The sequence below is a fragment of the Sebastes fasciatus genome, chromosome 8 (assembly GCF_043250625.1).
Source record: "Sebastes fasciatus isolate fSebFas1 chromosome 8, fSebFas1.pri, whole genome shotgun sequence".
NCBI classification, from domain to species: Eukaryota; Metazoa; Chordata; class Actinopteri; order Perciformes; family Sebastidae; genus Sebastes; species Sebastes fasciatus.
In genome coordinates this window covers 36,151,997-36,175,947 of record NC_133802.1, presented here as the reverse complement: position 1 = coordinate 36,175,947, position 23,951 = coordinate 36,151,997, and the positions used below count along the sequence as shown (strand labels likewise).

Sequence of the window (23,951 nt, the reverse complement as noted above, 5' to 3'; positions counted from 1 at the left end):
ATGGTGTGGTATAATGGTATAATGAGTTATTAATGGTATAATGGTACAGTTATTAATGGTGTGGTATAATGGTACAGTTATTAATGGTGTGGTATAATGGTATAATGAGTTATTAATGGTGTGGTATAATGGTACAGTTATTAATGGTGTGGTATAATGGTACAGTTATTAATGGTGTGGTATAATGGTACAGTTATTAATGGTGTAGTATAATGGTATAATGAGTTATTAATGGTGTGGTATAATGGTACAGTTATTAATGGTGTAGTATAATGGTATAATGAGTTATTAATGGTGTGGTATAATGGTACAGTTATTAATGGTGTGGTATAATGGTACAGTTATTAATGGTGTGGTATAATGGTACAGTTATTAATGGTGTAGTATAATGGTATAATGAGTTATTAATGGTATAATGGTATAGTTATTAATGGTGTGGTATAATGGTATAATAATGGTGGTATGTCTGTTAATCTGTGTTCTTCTACAATCCACATTCACAGAGTAAACCCTTTGAAGCATCGTCTGTTGTATTCTATATAATATAATATAATGATTATAAAGTCTATTCATCAGGAGGTTCAGCAGCTATCTATCCAACGCAGCCTTCTCATTCACTTCAATGAGGTCAGTCATCCTGCTTAAACATCAGACCCTGAACATGAGATGCTCTGGTGGCCGATCAGATACCTGCAAGAGGGCCGTACCTTTTAGAGGAGATTCTAGTTTTAGTTTGAACGTTGGGAACAATCCGACTGTAATGATCTGTTTACTGAACAACCTCGTCCGACCGGCTACTTCTCGGCTCACTCATCCTCAGGACCCGGCGGTGTGACGCTGTATTGGTTGTGTTTGTGTCACATATCAAAAAGTGACCGCCCTAACATGTAAGTGCACGTTCCTGGTCGAGCACTTTGTACCATGAACGTGTGTTTCTGCTGTTTACCGTGCATCAACACCATGAAAGATGATTATTAAAATCTACTCTCATAATATGATAAACCCATGTGCTGTGATTATGGATCCGTGACTCATATTCTATTGTCCCGCTGCAGCGCCTTCACTGTTGCACCACTACTGTTGTTTAAAGTCAGATCTGTTTCCTGCCTCAACGCCCGCAAAGCATCTGTACCGTAAAGTATTACAGCCACTGGGCTGGTCTCAAGTTGATTTCAATGTTTTAGAGTCTTTACGTGGTTTTACGTCTCATTTAAATCCTCATAAATCTAAAGTTATATAATACTATATATCAATGTAAAACAGTTCCTAACACAATACTGAAATACATGTCTTTATTCTGTGTTTACTCCAAACCTGAAGCAAACTATTCACGCATCCACGGGTGACTGCAGTTTTTCAACGAGAAGTTTGTGTGCCGCTGTGTCGCGATAGCCTATCAGCGTTGAGATGACCTTCCTGGTGACGTTGTATTACAGTATACAGTATAGCAGCCGTCTGTGGGCACCCTGAGCTCTACAATAGGACCTCATATCTGTACACATCCAGGATGAAACTCTGTGTATTAATGTGTATGAACAGTAACTGTGATGTTATCTGGAGTGTTGATGGAACAGCTACAATGTTAGCATAGCCCATCTCCATTCAGAGAAAAAAACATTTTAAAAGCACTTTCTACAAATCCTTCTGATCCTTCTGATCCTTCTGATCCGTTTATGGCCACTAAATCACAGCAGTGATTATTGTGGCTTCATACTGCCGCAGTAAACCAGATTCATTCAGCCGGCGTGGTTACTACAGGTTACTACAGGTTACTACAGGTTACTACCGGTTACTACAGGTTACTACAGGTTACTGTAGTACAGGTCTAGATACGGTGAATACAGACAGACACCACGTGATCTGGGACTTCCACATGTACGAAGCAGGTAAACATAAATGATCCCGCGGTCAAACTGGTGTGAGTAACGTGAGGCGACAGTTTGCTTCATGTTTGGTGTGAACACAGTATAACCTGTCTGAGGAGCTTTTATTTATCACTAATATGTCTCTACTTCTACTGAAGTCAAAGCTGTCCTCTGGTGACTGGAACCAGTGATGAAATGCCACGATGAATCACAGATTATTAATATCATCTGGCATGTGTTCACATCACCGATAACCACACACATGTTCATTTTCAGATTTTTCTGGAACTTTGCTTAAAGAGAGAAACTTCATGCACTGCATTTAATAACATTTCTTCTTTTAGACGAGTGCAAAGAAAACATCCCAAATACACATTCAGGTGTTCATTTGACTACGTTGTTTATTTCTCCTAAATTCACCAACAGTTAGCATTAGATAACTCCTCATTTACATATTTAAATACCACATTTCAGACAACTTGTAATACAACAAATAACTATCTTGATGCCAGTAATGGACTGGGGAAGTGTGATGGTGACATCTCTTAGTTAAACATGGTCACCTGTAGTCTCTTAGTTAAACATGTAGTGAATCTGTAAAGGCCGTTTTCCTCCGACTCTGAGCCAGAGATCTCCCCTTCAGTAGCGCTTACATCCCCCAAACTGAGGGCTTTGTTCATATAGCATTGTAGCCTGATTTATAGAACATGTTATTCCTAAAACATGGTTCAAATGTATTTTTGTTTCTATAGCTGTCGACAGTATTTTCTGATTTATGGAGCGATAAAGAGAGAATTCCCTCAGTAAGAACCTTTGACTCAACGGCTTTTTCCAACGACCATCATAACTTCATTACCTGGATAACACTCATTAAACACAGCGTTAGAGGTGTAACAACCACCATAGCTTTCCTACATGCGCCTTGCACTGTGCACCGTGCACTGTTGCAGGCAGTAACAGTAATAAAAACATCAGTGTCATCAGTGCTTCTTTGTCCTCTCACACGTATAGTAGAAGTGGTACGGTGGCCCACCCAGAGTGCCACTGCAGCCTTACATGGACACACTTCAGGCCCCGAGTTTAACTGCTTATTCATCAAAGCTTAGGCAGCCAAAACACACACACACACACACACACACACACTGCTGCTGCTGCAGAGATCGAACCCGTAAAACAAATCACAGTTGTTGCTTGGATGTGGACGGGTGAAGGAGGAAAGGAAGAAGAGGTGTCAACAGAGAGGGAGGAGGAGGGAAGAGGGAGATATTAGAGCATACAGTATATAACCCATGTGTATTATATATAGGAGATATTAGCGCATATATAACACATATATAACCCATGTGTATTATATATAGGAGATATTAGCGCATATATAACACATATATAACCCATGTGTATTATATATAGGAGATATTAGCGCATATATAACACATATATAACCCATGTGTATTATATATAGGAGATATTAGCGCATATATAACACATATATAACCCATGTGTATTATATATAGGAGATATATATAACACATATATAACCCATGTGTATTTAGCCCCCTGGGAGATTCAGCAGCACAGCAGAGTCCTTTGCTGCTTTGCTTTGATGAATATTCCTGATGAGGCAGAGAGAGAAGGAGGGAGCCTGCTCCTGCTTCTGCTTCTGAGGTGTAGCAGAGTATTGTCTAGTCTGCGTAGCTGAAGCTTGACGTAGTTTAACCCAAAACTCCTAATCTTAGATCTTAGAGGAGCGTTGGGAAGTAGATTGAGCAGCTTCACCTCCAGGCTCAGCACCCTCTTCACTACGCCAGTCCAGTCCAGCATGTTACAGCTCAGCTGCACCGATCCACTTGTTGATCTGATCCTCTATCATAAGACCCCGAGATGCTTCAGGAAGTCCCTCTCAACCTGTGCATACAGCATGTGTTAGCCTGGTTCCAGATCTCTGAATCACTGAATCACTGAATGAAACATGTTAATCCAGTCCAGGCAACGGTTCTGAATCAGGACTTTCAGTATTTGTGCGAGAGTCTTTATTTAGTTAACCTTCCGTACGCTGCTGCTCGTTTACAGCTCGGAGGTGATGAACATTAATTAGGCTGCCACTGAAAAGGTAGAGCTTCTGCTTTCTCAGCCAACAAAAGGTAATTAAACACCTCAGAGTTGGAGGTGTTTTAACCTCGAGTTACTTGCAGACATTGAAAGCTAAACCTAATACTGTGTTTCACAACCGCTGAAACACGTTTCGTTAAACATTCCACCCTTTTCTCCCAACTGGAAACACAAAAACACAAAAAACCTCCGACTCCAAACAACTTCATCTGTGCTCAAAATCAAACCATGCTGTCAGATCATACGCCAAGCCAGTCGAAATAACTGATAATAATAATAATAATAATAATAATGATTACTGTATATATTGAACAATGGAAAGCACAATGCTCAGGGCATGGAGCATAAAACATGTTCATTGATTACAGTTTAAAGTAAATGCATTTTGCATTTCCAAAAAAAACTAAACTCTTAACTCAGTGGATTCAGCACTTAAATACAGTAAACCTAAAGTCCCAGAAGCTCATTACAGAACACCGTAAACGGGACCACAGAATCTAAATCAACCAGTGATTCGTCCTCCGGGCTCAGCGTCACGTCTCAGGTGTCTCAGGTGTCTCAGGTGAACATACAGTAGGTGTCCTTCTACCCTCACGTGGCACTCTTGCAATTCTACAAAAAGTGAACAAGCAGTTACAAACATATACATTATACATGCAGCACAGTAGAAACAGTGATGGACTCTCCGATACGAGTACCGATACGAGTACCGATACGAGTACTTCTCTGAGCCTAAAGACCCTCGTTAACAGCCAGCTGGAGGGTGTGAGCGACACACAGCAGGCTGGGGAGTCCCGCATACGAGGCGGTGCGCCGCCACCGGCTCTAGGTCGGCTTGGAAAGGCTCTGAGCAATGAAAGTGAGGGCCGGCGCTGGCTGAGGTGGGATCCCGGCCCAGCGGGGTCGGGCGCACCACCGGCCCGTCTCACCCGCACCGTCGGGGAGGTGGAGCCATTTTGCAAGTACGAATACGAGTACATGAGCACAGTATCGGAGCCGATACCCGGTACTGGTATGGGTATGGGTATTGGTGCATCCCTATACCCCACCTCTTACACTCACTCCTCCCCAGCCTTCAACAACCTGTGCACTCTGAACTGTGTGCAACGAGTGTGATCAGTTTGGAGTCGTTGTGTTCCGGCTGTAACGCCGGTGCTCTAATAGTGTTTAACTGTTGCTACCTGCGGGTGCCATTATCCTTTATGTGGGTACCGTCACGCATCACAAGTTCATCACAAGTTCATCTCACTGCAACATGTGTTTCAGTGAGTGAGAACCTGTTTACAGTTTAAAAAAAGAGTCAATGAGATCTGCAGAGTGTGTCTAGGAGGTGAAGCTTGTTCATGGTTTTACCAAAAGAGTGATCGATTCGATGATTCAATGATTCGATGATTCGATGATTGGGTTCAGGCCACCGAGCATTCGGTTCAGAACATGGTGTAAGATTTGAGAAGAGCTATATATATATACATATATATATTTATATATATATGCATATAAGGTGTGTGTGTGGCTGCGGATCAGAATCCTGTTGTTGGTTGTGTCCGTTGCCGATAAGAGAAAAGAGAAATAATCCGTCTCCTTTAAATGCTGAAAGTGTTCCTCTGTTGTTTTGCTGTAGAGTTATTGAGTTCTTGCTGTATGAAGTATTTGGCCGCTGCTTTCTCTCTCCCTCTTTTCACTGCATCAACACCCATAAATATTGATGTCACCCCCCCCCCCTCAGTCTTGCCGTTGATATATTCCTCACGTAGCCGTGCATTAATAGTAAATGTGATGTCCTCCTGTTTTGCTATAGTACTCTTGATCCTCCTCTTTTTGTGCTTTCTTTCCTTCATCATCCGTTTATTTCCTGTTTCTATTTCTTACCTTTTTGACCTTCTCTTCTTTCCTTTATTCTCACTATCCCCTCCCCTCCCTGTTACTTTATTAATCCGCCCTACGGCAGCTTAAAGCAACCTTAGTTAACATCCAGCGAAGCAGGAAGCAGCGTGGCTTTGTATACTGCCATAACCAGGAAGAGTTGGTGGCTGGATCAGGTACAAACAGCCAGAATCAGGATACGCACCAGGTCTCCCGTTGTTCATGTTCATGTTGGTTTCTCTCTTTCTATGAAACTGAACCAATGAAGCAATAGACCAGACGTGTTTCTGTGGGTGTTTGTAAGGCTGTGGTCAAATACTGTAGTGTCTATAACCCACAGTAACACTGTGATGAATGTTCTCTATTGGATGTTCTTAAAGAGAGCAGCACAGCCAGTAGTGATGTCACAGGGTCCCGGAGTACACGTGCACATCACTGCAGCACGGTGACAAGTTAAAGCGCCGGACGTTAGCAACCTCCGCAGTTACGTAATCGGAGGTTGACGAGTCCAAGGACACACTCGCACATGGCTAATTATTCAGCAGAATGACGTTATCTTGTTGCCCTCCTTCCATCAGGTGGGTGTATAGCTCCGCCCCCCTCGCTCTCGGTCAGAGATGGAGTACCCAGACGACTTCCTGCTGTTCTGCAACGACTCGCTCAACTGCACCTACAACGAGACGGACGTCTTACTGCCGACGGGGGTGAAGGTCACCATTGTGGTCGTCTACATGATCGTCTGCGTCATCGGCCTGGTGGGAAACTTCCTGGTCATGTACGTCATCATCAGGTAAGAAGAACACACGTTTCTGGGTTTTATGAAATATAGCGATGTGTTTCAAAATTATTCTGGGACCGAGGCGGACCGACCGACCGACCGACCGACAGGAGCTGCTATAATTGAAACAAGTGTATTTGCATTGGAAAGAGTTTTTCAATCAGCCCAGTGTGTTTTCAGTCGGGGTCAGTGAAGAGTCCTAAAAGACTTCAACTGAGGACTTGATACGATCTTTTTGCAGTAAGCCTCAATGTCACGTTGAGGTCGCTCTTGTTGAAAAGATGATTTATGTGAGATTTGATGGTCTCAACGCTTCAATAGTTGAGAACTTGTAGAGCCCAGAGGTCCAGTTCAGGGACAGCCATTCCTCTGCAGTCAGGGATGATGATACGATCCCTGTCGCTGTAACAGTCCACGCTGAACGGATGAAATACTTTGAATGATCCAGTCTAAACATACACAGAGGCTATTAGATCTTTACAGCTGTTCCAGATGTTGTGAGGATTTGATTCAAGTCACAGCTCAGTGTCACTGCAGCTGCTCCGTCTGTCCGTCTGTCTGTCTGTGTGAGGTTCAGTCACCGTCACCGCGGTCTGCCGATGTCTGTATTGTTTCAGTAAATCCCGTTGGACTCTGGGAACCTGTGATGGTTCTGATGTTCCTCTCTGTCTGGAAGTCTCAGACCAGCAGCCTCCTCCTCCTACCTGTCCTCATCATCAGCTATAGACCGCTTCATTTCTGGAACATGGCGACAGCAAGATGGACTGTTTCCCTAAATTATACGCCGCTACGTTCATGTGCACCACATGCTGTGCACCGCTACATACACACACATGGGTGTCCAATCTCTATAAGAACAGGCGAGTGCAGGTGATACGAGCGCACATCACAGCAGCCACGAGCAGGAACCCGTCCTCACCAGGGAGCATTTACGCTCCACGTGCACAAGTTCGGTACCGAGAGTACGGAGCTGTGATGCTGCAGATTGCAACCAACTAACTGAGTACCCCCCCCGCTCACTTGGCCCTTTCCAAGACCGCGGTAACGTGAGCCGCCCGGTGCCAAACCGCGGTAACGTGAGCCGCCCGGTGCCAAACCGCGGTAACGTGAGCCGCCCGGTGCCAAGACCGCGGTAACGCCGTGGTTTCCTTCAGGGTCTTTGCCTCATCTTCTTTAGGAGCAACGACATTCAGACAGCAGCTGGCGGTACCACGCTTTAGTAATCGTAGACTTACGGTGGCCCTCAGAGGACATCTGTCTCCTCCAGTCAGTTACTAAGCAGTATAGCTGCAGTAGAGGACATGTGTCTCCTCCAGTCAGTTACTAAGCAGTATAGCTGCAGTAGAGGACATGTGTCTCCTTCAGTCAGTTACTAAGCAGTATAGCTGCAGTAGAGGACATGTGTCTCCTTCAGTCAGTTACTAAGCAGTATAGCTGCAGTAGAGGACATGTGTCTCCTTCAGTCAGTTACTAAGCAGTATAGTTGCAGTAGAGGACATGTGTCTCCTCCAGTCAGTTACTAAGCAGTATAGCTGCAGTAGAGGACATGTGTCTCCTTCAGTCAGTTACTAAGCAGTATAGTTGCAGTAGAGGACATGTGTCTCCTTCAGTCAGTTACTAAGCAATATAGTTGCAGTAGAGGACATGTGTCTCCTTCAGTCAGTTACTAAGCAATATAGTTGCAGTAGAGGACATGTGTCTCCTCCAGTCAGTTACTAAGCAGTATAGCTGCAGTAGAGGACATGTGTCTCCTTCAGTCAGTTACTAAGCAGTATAGCTGCAGTAGAGGACATGTGTCTCCTTCAGTCAGTTACTAAGCAGTATAGCTGCAGTAGAGGACATGTGTCTCCTCCAGTCAGTTACTAAGCAGTATAGTTGCAGTATGAGAGGACATGTGTCTCCTTCAGTCAGTTACTAAGCAGTATAGCTGCAGTAGAGGACATGTGTCTCCTTCAGTCAGTTACTAAGCAGTATAGCTGCAGTAGAGGACATGTGTCTCCTCCAGTCAGTTACTAAGCAATATAGTTGCAGTAGAGGACATGTGTCTCCTCCAGTCAGTTACTAAGCAATATAGTTGCAGTAGAGGACATGTGTCTCCTCCAGTCAGTTACTAAGCAGTATAGCTGCAGTAGAGGACATGTGTCTCCTTCAGTCAGTTACTAAGCAGTATAGCTGCAGTAGAGGACATGTGTCTCCTTCAGTCAGTTACTAAGCAGTATAGCTGCAGTAGAGGACATGTGTCTCCTTCAGTCAGTTACTAAGCAGTATAGTTGCAGTAGAGGACATGTGTCTCCTCCAGTCAGTTACTAAGCAGTATAGTTGCAGTAGAGGACATGTGTCTCCTCCAGTCAGTTACTAAGCAGTATAGTTGCAGTATGAGAGGACATGTGTCTCCTTCAGTCAGTTACTAAGCAGTATAGTTGCAGTAGAGGACATGTGTCTCCTTCAGACTCAGTCTGTGATGACTCAGGCTGATCTCTTTAAGCTCTCTCAGCATGTGTCCTCCTGTGTTTGTGGCTGATCGCCTGATTGCGTAGATGTTTTAGTGGAGAGTCTGTCTTTTCTGTCTGTGTGTGTGTGTTTGCATGTCTTCCCTGTGGATTTGACTGAAACAAGGTGAACACCTGTGTGTGTGTGTGTGTGTGTGTGTGTGTGTGTGTGTGTGTGTGTGGTCCATCATGTTGAACCAGGAGACTCCTGCTCGGTGTTTATGCCCAGTGTTTGTTAGTGTGAGACAGACAGCCGGCTGTGTGATGGACAGCTCCGTCCTTGCTTCTGGTTTTAGAGAATAATGACGCTGTTATAGAAATGTTGTCAAAATACTCCCAAACATGTGACAGTTTTCCGTTCAGCATCCGTTCAGTGTGTCTGAACGCCGTCTCCATGTTACCTCCATCACCGTGGAGAATCACTCTCCTCGTTAGACCTGTTCTTACTCTGACGTTTACATGGAGGTCTGGAGATCCACGTATGAGTCACACACACGCACACGCACACACACACACGCACATACAACATGCATATCATACATGTGATATTGAAATGGTCCAACATTAGAAGTATTTACGGCTCATTGTTGATCAGAAATTGAAAACCTGGTTTCCTTCCATCTGTGTACGTACGTGTGCACATCTAAATACGGCCTGCACTCTCACGATGTTTTACAGATGTTGGTCCCAGAGGTCAGAACAGAACAGAACAGAACAGAACAGAACAGAACAGAACCAGGCTAAAAAGCTTTTAAATACGTTGCAATAATGTAGAGAAAGAGCTGAAACTGACAGAACTGATTGCTACAATCACCCCTTCATCAATCACCCCTTCATCAATCAGTCCTTCATCAATCACCCCTTCATCAATCACTCCTTCATCAATCAGCCCTTCATCAATCACCCCTTCATCAATCACTCCTTCATCAATCACTCCTTCATCAATCACCCCTTCATCAATCACTCCTTCATCAATCACCCCTTCATCAATCAGCCCTTCATCAATCACCCCTTCATCAATCACTCCTTCATCAATCACCCCTTCATCAATCACCCCTTCATCAATCACTCCTTCATCAATCAGCCCTTCTTCAGCATCGGTCCAGAGACCCAACACGGTCCACAGACCCAACACGGTCCAGAGACCCAACACGGTCCACAGACCCAACACGGTCCAGAGACCCAACACGGTCCACAGACCCAACACGGTCCAGATACCCAACACGGTCCACAGACCCAACACGGTCCAGAGACCCAACATGGTCCACAGACCCAACACGGTCCAGAGACCCAACACGGTCCACAGACCCAACACGGTCCAGAGAGATACTCGGGCCACAGACCCAACACGGTTCAGAGAGATACTCGGGCCACAGACCCAACACGGTCCACAGACCCAACACACGGTCCACAGACCCAACACGGTCCAGATACCCAACACGGTCCACAGACCCAACACGGTCCAGAGAGATACTCGGGCCACAGACCCAACACGGTCCAGAGACCCAACACGGTCCAGAGAGAGACTCGGCCTGGACCCAGTCTGGTGTTTGAACTTGTCCATTGTGGTTTTCTGTGTGAGAGCTGCTGTAGCTCAGAATGCTCCGTTAGCTCTGTAAAGAAGCAGATTGGGTAATCTGGGCGATCTAATAAATGGTTTTCTACACTATTTTGGAGTAGTATTTAAAACTTTCACAAACTTGACTTTGTCCTTCACACTGTGCTGCCTCTGCAATTCTTCACAGCCACAGCGGAGACAGTTTAGTCACTCTGAGCCAGATGGAAAGACGTGACATTCAACCCACAAAAACAAACTCACACTGTAAATATTAATAACTGTAAGACGCCTCCCTCGTGGTGCAGCTCCATCGGACGCAGGAGGACAGAACAGAAGACAGGCTGCAGGCTTGTGCTGCTCACGTGTCAGGTGTGGTGGACCGAGGCGGGGACGTTGGGAGGCGGGGGACGGTGGGAGGCGGGTCGGTGGGGGTCGACAGTCGCACCGGGAGCAGGGAGCCCCGTCCCTCCCCAGTGGGGAGAGAGGGAGCAGCGAGTCCTTTGTCCACGGTGCGGCGAGGTCCGGGCGGGGAGCGCTGTAAAGCCGCGGCCGCGAGCCACCCTCTCCCCGAGCCTCTCCAAGCCGACCTAGAGCCGGTGGCGGCGCACCGCCTCGTATGCGGGACTCCCCAGTCTGCCGTGTGTCGCTCACACCCTCCAGCTGGCTGTTAACGAGGGTCTTTAGGCACAGAGAAGTACTCGTATCGGTACTCGTATCGGTACTCGTATCGGTACTCGGTATCGGAGAGTACCCAAATGGAAGTACTTGTACTCGGTCTGATATAAAGTGGTATCGGCGCATCCCTAATATTTGGCCCCAAACAGAGATGGAGACGGATGGAGCTGTGATGGAGACGGATGGAGCTGTGATTGAGACGGATGGAGCTGTGATGGAGACGGATGGAGCTGTGATTGAGACGGATGGAGCTGCGATGAAGACGGATGGAGCCTCATGTTAGATCTGACTGAACTTTTGAATGATGTGTCTTTCGTCCCCGTCTCTTACACAGCAATTATGTAAAGAAGGGGTTACTTCAGGGTCAGTACGGACGGAGAGAATACCAAACCTTTCCGTTAAACATTTATTGCTGTTTGGTCCAGTGATTCTAGCTCATCTATATCTATACAGCTACGTCAGCAGCTATATTGCATTTCTCTCCTTTTTCCTCTTCACTTTCCATCAGTGGAAATGATACGAGTCGGTATTGTGAGCCGTCCTCCCGGAACATCAGAGGATCCTGTTTACTGTGAAATGAGCCGATCATCGTCCTCTGGCAGCAGCAGCTTCTTTCTGCTTGGTAACCAACAAAACACCATCACCTCTGCTTTAATGAGGGTTGAGTGTCCTCTCTCAGCGTCTTTTTCCTTTTTGTTTTGCCAGACATGCTCCAGCTCTTCTCTGGCGTGTTTTCAGCGATCAGCGCTGTCAGAGAACAGGAGAGAAAATAAAGAGTTTTAACTTCCGACAGCAGAGCGCCGCAGTGCAGGCGTGTTGTTGGCTCATAGCAACACAGAGAGCCGAGAGCCGAGAGCCGAGAGCAGGGATCTCTACCGGCATCTGCTTAGTGCTTGGAGCCTCACAAAGAGAGAAAGAGAGCAGGTTGGACCACAGGGAGAGAGAGAAACATCACGGCACAGAACAGCCCGGAGACGGAGAGAAGAGAGGGGGCAGGATGAAGCTGTGTTCACATGGAGCTGCATGGAGGGGAAAGGGTTCTGTTTCCATAACAACGGACCGATCCACGTGGTACATTTTAGGACTTCATCGAGCCTCAGCATCAGCTCTGAGTTGAGCTCTCAGAACGGATGATTTCATCATTCCAACATCAGGCAGTGAAAATAATAATACAAAAACACATGAAATCTCAGGTGTGGTTCAACGGTACCAACAGGTAACGGAACAAACAGGCTCAGCTCAGGGGAATCCGTTTAGACGATGTTAGGTGGAGCACATCCACGGCTCCACGTTGAATCCATTTAGACGATGTTAGGTGGAGCACATCCACGGCTCCACGTTGAATCCATTTAGACGATGTTAGGTGGAGCACATCCACGGCTCCACGTTGAATCCATTTAGACGATGTTAGGTAGAGCACATCCACGGCTCCACGTTGAATCCATTTAGACGATGTTAGGTAGAGCACATCCACGGCTCCACGTTGAATCCATTTAGACGATGTTAGGTGGAACACATCCACGGCTCCACGTTGAATCCATTTAGACGATGTTAGGTGGAGCACATCCACGGCTCCACGTTGAATCATCAGTTCAGACCATGAGTGACTGTGTTAGCAAATAAAAATATAGTACATTTGAAGCTATACTCTCAAAGATTTACATTTAAATAAGTTCCTTGTTGAATCACTATTAGAGATGCAGCGATGTCCCGGTACCGATACAGATAGCTGGGCTTTGGGTATCAGCCGATACCAGAACCGATCCGATACCAGTGTTTAATTAATGAGCTGTCTGCCTCACTGAGTGGAAGTGACTGGAAAACAATGTTGAAGTCAACATCAGGCTGGACTTAAACATTTTTTTTGTTTTTTTACTTTGTAAAACAAAATCTAACAAATAAATGCAGATGTTTTTATTTTATTCATACAAATTTAATTTGTATTTATAATTAAAATAATAAATCGTACATCAGCAACTTGGTAAAAAAAAATATCAAAATGAACATGAATTACAGCTCAAGTGTAAACCTTTTTAATGCTGCAAGAAATTGGTGAAATGATATGTATAATGTAGATAGTATATAAACATGGAATAGAATAGAGTAGATGGGATGTGTGGGGAGACCAGGTATCCTGGCAGCAGGGTGTGGTATGTGTGTTAGTGATGGATAACATGTTAAAGAAGCAGGTGGAACAGTAGAGTAGGATGGGCTGGATGAGGCTCTGGTACAACGGTAGGAGGAGAGGGGGGAACATTGGTGTGCTGGTCAAACCTGAGTTTATTGTCCAGATCACTCCGAGGTATCTGAAACTGTCAACTACTTCACCTGTTTGTGTGTTGATGATGATGACGGGGTGCTGAGGTGAGGTGGGATCCATTAGTATTGCCTTTGTTTTGCTGATGTTGAGGTGAAGAGGGTTGTCCTCACACCACTGAGTGAAGTGAGCAGCTGTGTTGTGATAGTCCAGAGCAGAGACGTTGTCTGTGAGTAGGGCAAGAACGGCTGTGTCGTCTGAGTATTTGAGGTAGATGGTGTTGGGTGACGGACTGGTACAATCGTTGGTGTAAAGCGTAGACAGGAATGGGCTCAACACAGATCCCTGCGCTGCTCCGGTGTTAGTGGTGAGTGCAGGTGATGTCCGGTATCGGTATCGGTGCATCCCTAGTCACTATCGCCTAATGAGGTAACAACACGGTGATTGGGCCGATGTCCCGCTGATGAAAGCCCTGCACTATTATGGACTGGCTGTCTGTGGCGACATTACCGTGAATACATCACAAGCAGCGCTCTGGGAAGTGAGATCCAGAAACACACCTGCAATTACCGCTAACCGCCAGAGGGGCCGCCAAAGAGAACAAAACGGAGATCTTCAACATTCTAACTATATATATATATATAGCAACGTTCAGTGCTAATGCAGGACGTTATATAGCAAGGTACAAAGTCAGGGTTGAAGTCAGGGTGGTGGATGGGTGGTGGATGGTTGGTGGATGGGTGATGGATGGGTGGTGGATGGTTGGTGGATGGGTGTGTAGAGCATCATGTGATTGTTTATCTATCCCTGACATGAATCACACCAGCTTCCTTTGGGAGATATTGTAGAAAGCAAACGTTGATATCAGAAGTTGTTTCAGTAGTTTAGTAATATCAGCGTTGTTCTCTGTTCAGGAATTCTGAGGATATCATTAAAAGAAAACTATATATATATATGAATACCATGGACATTAAAGTGTTCAAAAGTCATCTCTATGTTGGTTGATGTTGAGAGCCGGCACTGGTCCACTTTTCAAACATGTCCCTGTTTGATTTGGTTTAATCTGCTGGTGTTTAAATATTAAATATTGTCTCTAAAGCACAGCTCTGGAGGAGTATTATGACATGCATGTTGTGCTTTTACGATGAAAAGTGACATGTAAAGAGTCCAGCTATGACAGCGCTCTGACTGGTACCAAGCTCTGTGTGCAGTCTTTGTCTGACAGCTTTAACTTAGTGGGTGTGAAGACAGAACAATAGAAATCAGGGGGACACTGGATGTTTAAAAGGTCTGTCAAGTCTGTCATCATTGATTCATGCAAAGGACATTTATATATTTACATCAACAAAACCAAACTCTAAGACAAGAAAACATCCAGAACAGAAAGGTGACGGAGATCAGCTGGGCAACACGGAATGACAAGCTCACGTTGCTTCATCACTGATCCCACTTTGGAATGTGAATGTGGTGAAGAGAGAGCTGAGGAAGAGAGGAGGAAGAGGAGGAGGAGAGGAAGAGGGGAGGAGGAGGAGGAGAGGAGAGGAGAGGAGGATAGGAGGAAGAAGAAGAGGAGAGCTGAGGAAGAGAGGAGGAAGAGGAGGAGGATAGGAAGAGGGAAGGAGGAGGAGGAGGAGAGGAAGAGGGGAGAGGAAGAGGGGAGGAGGAGGAGAGGAAGAGGAGGAGAGGAGGAATGAAGCAGAAGATGTTAGAATCCACAGGGAGAGAAGGGCAACCGGCTCAGAGGATGTCAGTAAATCTGTGCTGCCCCCGGAGAGCGAACAGAACACACCTCAGATATTACCGGCTGCATACTGATTGGCTCGGCTGTCAAAACAAACCTGAAGGTTGTTTTTCATGTGAATCCTCAGACGGACTAAATGAACTACAAACTGGACTTTACTACAGAAGAAGTGGACACTTCAACTTCTTCCTCCTTGGTTTGCTCATTATCAGAAAACATTCTCATAAATATGAATGTATGTTGATACACTGTTTATATATATGTATATGTGTGTGTGTGTGTGTGTGTGTGTGTCAGCCGGGCGTTTGGTGTGTGTGTTCTCGTGTATTTGCTCTTCTATGGTGTAAAAGAAGAAAAGCATTTCTAAACTTGTTTCCATCTGGGCGGAGGATCCCGTCAACACAGCCAGACTGTGAGCTGCAAAGCGGCGGGTCAGTTTGTGTCAGTTCTGACCATCTGCTGTGGAGCAAATCTGGCATTTGAACGGCGTTTTCAGTACCAGAGAGTCTAATTAGATTGTGTGTGTGTGTGTGTGTGTGTGTGTGTGTGTGTGTGTGTGTGTGCTCTGAGCTGCACTGAGTGGCCCAGTTATCTGAATCTCTGACGGTAAACAGGCTGCTGGTCTGAGAGCTGACGGACAGTTTGTCTGGTTTGTTTTAGGAGATCATGAGATTATAATCCCTGAACATAGTTGAACTGAATTGAATGTTTTATTTTGAACATTTCAATAAAATAAAATGTCTTTATAAAATGACCGTAATGCATAAGCACAGTGGCTTACAGCTCGTCCTTTTGTTGGTTGAAATGATAGATGTGGGTGCAGCGTCTTGCTCAGCAGACAGGACAGGCTGCTGTCCTGCAGGGATAAGACACTGATATGTTGAAGCATTAGCACCATGGACCACCAAGCCCATACATTTCAATGTGAATTTACTGTATGTGAAAACAAGACAGGAAAGTTAACACCAGTCAGAAACAATCCTATGGCGCCTTAATGCACAGGCTGGCAGGGAAAATCTCGTCTTTGAAAGGCTAAATGCCAACAAATATGGATTGAAGCAGATTATTTAGTTAATTTTGGGTCTTTTTTTCAATAATAAATGTTGACTTTTGGACTTTACAACACTCTGGAGTTATTGGACATGTGCAGAAACGCCGGGTTTAAACACAATGAAGAGACAGCAACAATCAAATGTTGATTTAGAATTTGAATGTCAACGTTACAAATGAAGCCGTGAAGTATTTGGTACAAGGTACTGATCAGGAGGGCGCTCCGTTTACAATTTTTTGCCGTGTAGTCCTTTGGCTCCGGCAGTGCAGTAGTTCAATTCATTTATTTTTTTTTTGAGGGCAGTAGTGTTGCCCTCCGTCAGCCCTCGTCAGCCCTCCGTCAGCCACTTGTAGCGAGCCAACAGAACCTCCCTGAATAGACAGAAACATCAAACATTCATTATTTGGCTCAGAGACATGAAGCTGACTGAATAGCTAATTACACACAGATGGTGTGAGTGTGTGTGTGTGTGTGTGTGTGTGTGTGTGTGTGCGTTTGGAGTCACAAAAAAACAAAACACACACACACACACTGTGTCGATTGTGACCTCTCATTAGTCGGCTCTTCAGAGGACTTCAAACCAATTACATCTATCGTGTGAGCGTGTCCTCGTCCTTCAGCCGGTCAGAAGGGCAAAATCACCTTTTCTGTGTTTCCATTTACAGCCGGATCCTCAGGACACATCTCATCTACACCAAAACCAGGGTGTGTGTGTGCGTGCGTGCGTGTGTGCGTAATCATAGATGGAGCTCGGGGATTTTATTCCAGAGTTTTTTGGTTAGAATAGATTGAAGCAGATGTGATCAGAGGCAGAAATAGAGAGAGGTCAATAAACAGAGAAGGAGGGACGAGTGAAGGGCAGAGAGAGAGAGAGAGCATTATCTGATATATCCTCTATAGTCCCCTTTACTAATCACAATGTGTGTGTGTGTGTGTGTGTGTGTGTGTGTGTGTGTGAGAGCCATTATGATCCTGCAGATGAAATCTGTTTATTCATTAGTTTGTTCCTTCAGCCGTCACACAGGTTCATCAGCAACATCACGGTTCTGATAGAACTCAGAGAGCGATGCTTCTGGACACGGACGTGTCCCCGATCGATGCTTCTGGACACGGACGTGTCCCCGATCGATGCTTCTGGACACGGACGTGTCCCCGATCGATGCTTCTGGACACGGACGTGTCCCCGATCGATGCTTCTGGACATGGACGTGTCCCAGATCGATGCTTCTGGACTCGGACGTGTCCCCGATCGATGGCACATTTCCAGCTGGATGTCAACAAACAATAGAAATAAAAGTGCATTGTTTAATATTCAACATTCAAGCCCTTTATTGTCATTGTGTACTACAACCAAATTAGATTGTAACAATCCCATAGATGCTAATGAAAAGATAATACAATATAAATAGAAAAAATATAAAAGATAGTACAATATATACAAATACAATATGTATACTGGCGAGATGCCAGTTTTGCCAGATTATTGCACAAAGTGTCCAACATATGTTATTGCATAAAAATAAACATTAGATTCATATTGCACATTCCCATTTATTACTATATATATATATATATATATATAAATATAAACTGTGTGACAACGCGTGACACCGTGTAACATCGTGTAACACCGTTGGTTGGGGGGTTGGATGAGGACTGGTGGTGGATGGTTGAGGGGTTGGATGAGGACTGGTGGTGGATGGTTGGGAGGTTGGATGAGGACTGTTGGTGGATGGTTGAGGGGTTGGATGAGGACTATTGGTGGATGGTTGGAGGGGTTGGATGAGGACTGGTGGTGGATGGTTGAGGGGTTGGATGAAGACTGGTGGTGGATGGTTGGGGGGTTGGATGAAGACTGTTGGTGGATGGTTGGAGGGGTTGGATGAAGACTGGTGGTGGATGGTTGGGGGGTTGGATGAAGACTGTTGGTGGATGGTTGAGGGGTTGGATGAGGACTGGTGGTGGATGATTGAGGGGTTGGATGAGGACTGGTGGTGGATGGTTGAGGGGTTGGATGAGGACTGGTGGTGGATGGTTGGGGGGTTGGATGAAGACTGTTGGTGGATGGTTGGGGGGTTGGATGAGGACTGTTGGTGGATGGTTGAGGGGTTGGATGAGGACTGTTGGTGGATGGTTGGAGGGGTTGGATGAGGACTGGTGGTGGATGGTTGGGGGGTTGGATGAGGACTGTTGGTGGATGGTTGAGGGGTTGGATGAGGACTGTTGGTGGATGGTTGGGGGGTTGGATGAGGACTGTTGGTGGATGGTTGGAGGGTTGGATGAGGACTGGTGGTGGATGGTTGGAGGGGTTGGATGAGGACTGTTGGTGGATGGTTGGGGGGTTGGATGAAGACTGGTGGTGGATGGTTGGGGGGTTGGATGAGGACTGTTGGTGGATGGTTGAGGGGTTGGATGAAGACTGGTGGTGGATGGTTGGGGGGTTGGATGAAGACTGTTGGTGGATGGTTGGAGGGGTTGGATGAAGACTGGTGGTGGATGGTTGGGGGGTTGGATGAAGACTGTTGGTGGATGGTTGAGGGGTTGGATGAGGACTGGTGGTGGATGGTTGAGGGGTTGGATGAGGACTGGTGGTGGATGGTTGAGGGGTTGGATGAGGACTGGTGGTGGATGGTTGAGGGGTTGGATGAGGACTGGTGGTGGATGGTTGGGGGGTTGGATGAAGACTGTTGGTGGATGGTTGAGGACTGGTGGTGGATGGTTGAGGGGTTGGATGAGGACTGGTGGTGGATGGTTGGAGGGGTTGGATGAAGACTGGTGGTGAATGGTTGGGGGGTTGGATGAAGACTGTTGGTGGATGGTTGGGGGGTTGGATGAGGACTGGAGTTGGATGGTTGAGGGGTTGGATGAGGACTGGTGGTGGATGGTTGAGGGGTTGGATGAGGACTGGTGGTGGATGGTTGGGGGGTTGGATGAAGACTGTTGGTGGATGGTTGGAGGGGTTGGATGAGGACTGGTGGTGGATGGTTGGGGGGTTGGATGAAGACTGGTGGTGGATGGTTGGGGGGTTGGATGAAGACTGTTGGTGGATGATTGGAGGGGTTGGATGAGGACTGGTGGTGGATGGTTGGGGGGTTGGATGAGGACTGGTGGTGGATGGTTGGAGGGGTTGGATGAGGACTGTTGGTGGATGGTTGGGGGGTTGGATGAGGACTGTTGGTGGATGGTTGGGGGGTTGGATGAATACTGGTGGTGGATGGTTGGGGTGTTGGATGAAGACTGGTGGTGGATGGTTGGGGGGTTGGATGAAGACTGGTGGTGGATGGTTGGAGGCGTTGGATGAGGACTGTTGGTGGATGGTTGGAGGGTTGGATGAGGACTGGTGGTGGATGGTTGGAGGGTTGGATGAGGACTGGTGGTGGATGGTTGGAGGGGTTGGATGAGGACTGTTGGTGGATGGTTGGGGGGTTGGATGAAGACTGGTGGTGGATGGTTGGGGGGTTGGATGAGGACTGTTGGTGGATGGTTGAGGGGTTGGATGAAGACTGGTGGTGGATGGTTGGGGGGTTGGATGAGGACTGTTGGTGGATGGTTGAGGGGTTGGATGAAGACTGGTGGTGGATGGTTGGGGGGTTGGATGAAGACTGCTGGTGGATGGTTGGGGGGTTGGATGAAGACTGCTGGTGGATGGTTGGGGGGTTGGATGGAGACTGGTGGTGGATGGTTGGGGGGTTGGATGAAGACTGCTGGTGGATGGTTGGGGGGTTGGATGGAGACTGGTGGTGGATGGTTGGGGGGTTGGATGAGGACTGGTGTTCATGTCTCTCTGTGTGTGTTATAGAATTCAGCAACTATGCAGCATTCAGTATTTCTTACAGCTCTGATGTTCTGGTCTGCTTCGTCTCCATGGCAACGGCTGCTGGGAGGCAGGATTTCTTAAAAAAAACAAAAACATTGAAATAATTCAAACCATAAAGCTTCTGTATGCTGGTGTTGTTGAATGATCCAGGAGACTCCAGCCCAGTATATCATACTGTATGTCCATATTTGATGATTTTAAATGTCATGGCAATGTTCAGTGTGGATGCAGGACGCAGCGAGCCCGTTATATGAAGCACGGCACACAGTCAGTCAGCGGAGGAGGAGAACGTGTGTGTTCTCAGTGAGGAAACAAAGAGACGTCATCTAGACGTGGATCCTGGACAGAGAGAGAACCAGCACAGAGTCATGTCGTGTCATATATGCTAGTCCTTGACCCTGTGACCTGATGCTGTGTGTGTGTGTGTGTGTGTGTGTGTGCAGGCTAATGACTGTGCCTTCCTCCTTCCTAATGACCACGGTGAATTATGAGACCATTTACGCTGCACTGCAAATGAATCCCTCGTACTGAGAACAGAGGGTGTGTGTGTGTGTGCGTGTGAGTGTGTGTGTGTGTGTGTGTCACATGACTTCTGTCTTTATGACATACACACACTCTCATTTGCATATTTTCAGGACATGCCCAATCTTTCTGTAGCTCCTCTTTCTGTCTCTTCCTCCCGTCGTCTCTCTTTACTCGTTTTTTAATTTCAGTTCACTTTATTGGAGTTAATGTTCAGATCAGCGGCCTCATCAAAGAGCCTTCACACAATCTATGGCCAACATATGGAGACGTTACACTGACACCTTTATGACATTGTGTAGGTTAATTGTTAAACAGCTCACGGTATAAGTAGATTATTCTCGCTCTGACAGAAAATCATCTCTGCATACTGAATGTCTGCAGATTTCTAGATACTAAGTTGTTGCTAGAACGGCAACGAGAACGGACACTAACGAACCGACGGCCTTATATGTCCTGGATTGGCAGGGTGCTACGTGGGGATAACAGTCGATGCACTGGTGCTGGTGTTAATATGTATATTGAAGTGTGAAGTGTGAATCTCACGACCTTCTCAGTACTATTTCAGAAACTCACAACAACGTGACACCCGACAGTTGTAACTATGCGCTTACTGAATGTAGAAACCTTTGTTCAACCACCAGGTCATATTACATATCTCAGCCTTGTGGCTTTAAATAAATGTTCCTTGTAAACAGTCCAAGTACTCAAAAGAACAACATCTCCTTTTCAAAGCTCCGGATGTCCTCGACAGCTCTCACAACTACGAGGTTGTGTCGTGATAAACGGCGTCCTGCAGTCGGAGGTGACGGCCGCCATGAGGCCAAACCTGCCCTCAGAAACAGGTGTGAGAGCTTCACCCCGTCAAAAGAGACCTGAAGACTTTATTATACTGACAACATGGTTTTGTGAGGGACTCCCTATTTACATAACGAGGTTAGGGCTAATTGAAACCATGACAAAACCATGCTTAATTTCCATGATAGAGAGCTTATAGTGACAGGGTTTGATAGATAATGTTGCATTTGCCTGCTTTTTACTCAGCGCTTATTCTCGTCCGTCACTCGTGTTTCAGTTGCTCTTCCTGACGCAGACATTTTTACAGAGAAGTTATTGCAGATTTGCCCAAAGCGAGATAGTTCTAAATCAAAGTAAAAGAGTGTGGCATTTAAATCAGGTTGTGTGTCCTGTGGCTCATTTCTGTCCTCCAGTCTGTGCTCTCCTGAAAGCACCAGGCCCTTAATGGTTGTCCTGTTTGTCCTTTACTGCCACCTGATGATTAAATATTCCAAAATGAGATTGACTTTGACACCAATTGCAGAAAAAAAAAAAGTACCACCTAATGAGCAATGAAGGTGACAGACGATCTGTCAACGTCTGCAGCGGTTCCATGTGGAAACCAACAGGTCCAATGATGGCTCCATGTGGAAACCAACAGGTCCAATTGTGGCGGTACTGAGTTCCCCAGACTTTAGTTGTCAGTCAGAAGACTGAAAAACAGTTCCCATCCACATAATAATATAAAATAAAATGCCTTCTTAATAATAATAATGAACAAATGCCTCTCTATTAACAAACAATTAAGGAAACTGAAATATTGGTTTGTGTTTTTCCTTTTACCCTCCTTTAAAGTTTTCCCAAATAAAATACACTAAAAGAAATGGGTATAAAGGGTTTCATTGAAAATCAACGAATGAATAGAATACAAAAATACAGCCTGCAGGCGTTAGGCTATCGTAAGGCAAGCCAGATCGCTGCACAAATAGTACCTAAACGTCCCAGTGCAGGTAACCCAATTGGTTGGCACTTAACTTGTTTCCCCAACTAGGAGTCAACACTCTCAACAAACAAAACACAAAGATCACAGAATCCCAAAAGGGCCCAAAACAGACCAGAGTTTCTGGTAAAGCTGATAATACATGTTGCATTGAGTGAAGGAGAGATCAGAATGACCCTGGGTGTGCAGTTTCCCTCCTCTTTTAAGCCCTACAGAAAGGTCGTCGTTACACCCTGATTGGCCAAGAGGGGAACCACCAAGCTGCTCTCAATTATCATTTAAGAGCCAGTCCCCACACCCTGCGCAACAGGTGAACTGAATAACCCTCTAATCACTCAGCAACTCAACCAGAAAAACACCAGGGAAAAGGGAAACAACAGCAAACACCAGAGAATTGGCAGCTGCTACACAATGACACTCGAGTCATTGAGACAGAAGCTGCCCATAAGACCTGTTACTTTGTTACTCAGACATGAGGCTCTATGAAACCACACCCTTATTTACCCTTACTTTATTCAACCTTCTCCAACAACAAGTTATTCAAGTGAACTACTAGTATAAACTGAAAATAAGAGAGTATACTTTCACTTTAATTGGTTTGTACTTATCAGAGATTAGACTTTACAAAAGTATACTTAAGTAAACCCAAGTCGTCCTCGAGTTTCTTGAAAGGCGCTATAAAGTCCAATTTATTATTCTTATTCTTATTATACTTGGCTTCTACTGACAAGGAGAGTTTGTAAACGTAGGTTTTGATATTAATTGACTTTAAATCTTCAAGAATTTTCTACGTTTTTTGCATTCTCCGTTCACCGTGGAGCAAAATAGATGTCCAATGGCTTCTACCCACAGTCTACATCACGATGCACCAAACACAGTTCTACTGGTTTAAATGGTGTAGCTCTGCCTGCCAATCAAGTCCCCACATCATTTCTGCTTCTCACAGTACTGCAGTCTGTATGAGATGATTGTTATGCTATCACAAGTTATTAAATATATCACCCTTTGTTGAATAAATGCTTTCAAACGGGCATTTTTAACATCAATGGCGCTCACTGACTGCAGCAGCAACTCTGTCAACACAGACGCTGTTTGCACGTAATCCTGTACACAATATTGATTCTACAGCAGCTTTATTTAATAAAAGGTCAATAAAGTTAACGTTTATTACATCAATTGAATATTTTGACATTTCTAATTTTCATTATTTCTCCGTTGAAATCCTCTGTACGGAACACTGTTCAGCTGAATGATCTTCCTACGCAGGCGGAGGCGTTACTGTTCACCACTTTTCTCAGAAGCTATCGGTCCACAAGACATCAGTCAGAGTGTAGACGGTCTGATGGACATCAGAGAGAGAATGAGCACACCGACATGCTGGTCTGCTGTCCAGAACACCGTTCATCTACGTTAAACTCTCAGAGCTGACCTCGGAGCAGCTAAGAGTTC

The 23,951-nt window shown here is 45.7% G+C and overlaps 1 protein-coding gene and 1 long non-coding RNA gene across 2 annotated transcripts in view; both read left to right on the top strand.

The window, feature by feature from the left end:
- The window catches only part of LOC141773339 (uncharacterized), a 267,664-nt gene that overhangs the window by 84,576 nt on the left and 159,137 nt on the right, over positions 1 to 23,951 (top strand). The gene's annotated exons all lie outside the window — the stretch shown is intronic.
- Positions 1 to 23,951, top strand: part of oprl1 (opiate receptor-like 1) — a 99,107-nt gene that overhangs the window by 9,099 nt on the left and 66,057 nt on the right. Inside the window, exon 2 of the mRNA XM_074645245.1 lies at positions 6,416 to 6,627. Coding sequence (XP_074501346.1) covers positions 6,455 to 6,627 — 173 coding nt within the window. The 5' untranslated portion in view covers positions 6,416 to 6,454. The remainder of the gene's footprint in view (positions 1 to 6,415; positions 6,628 to 23,951) is intronic.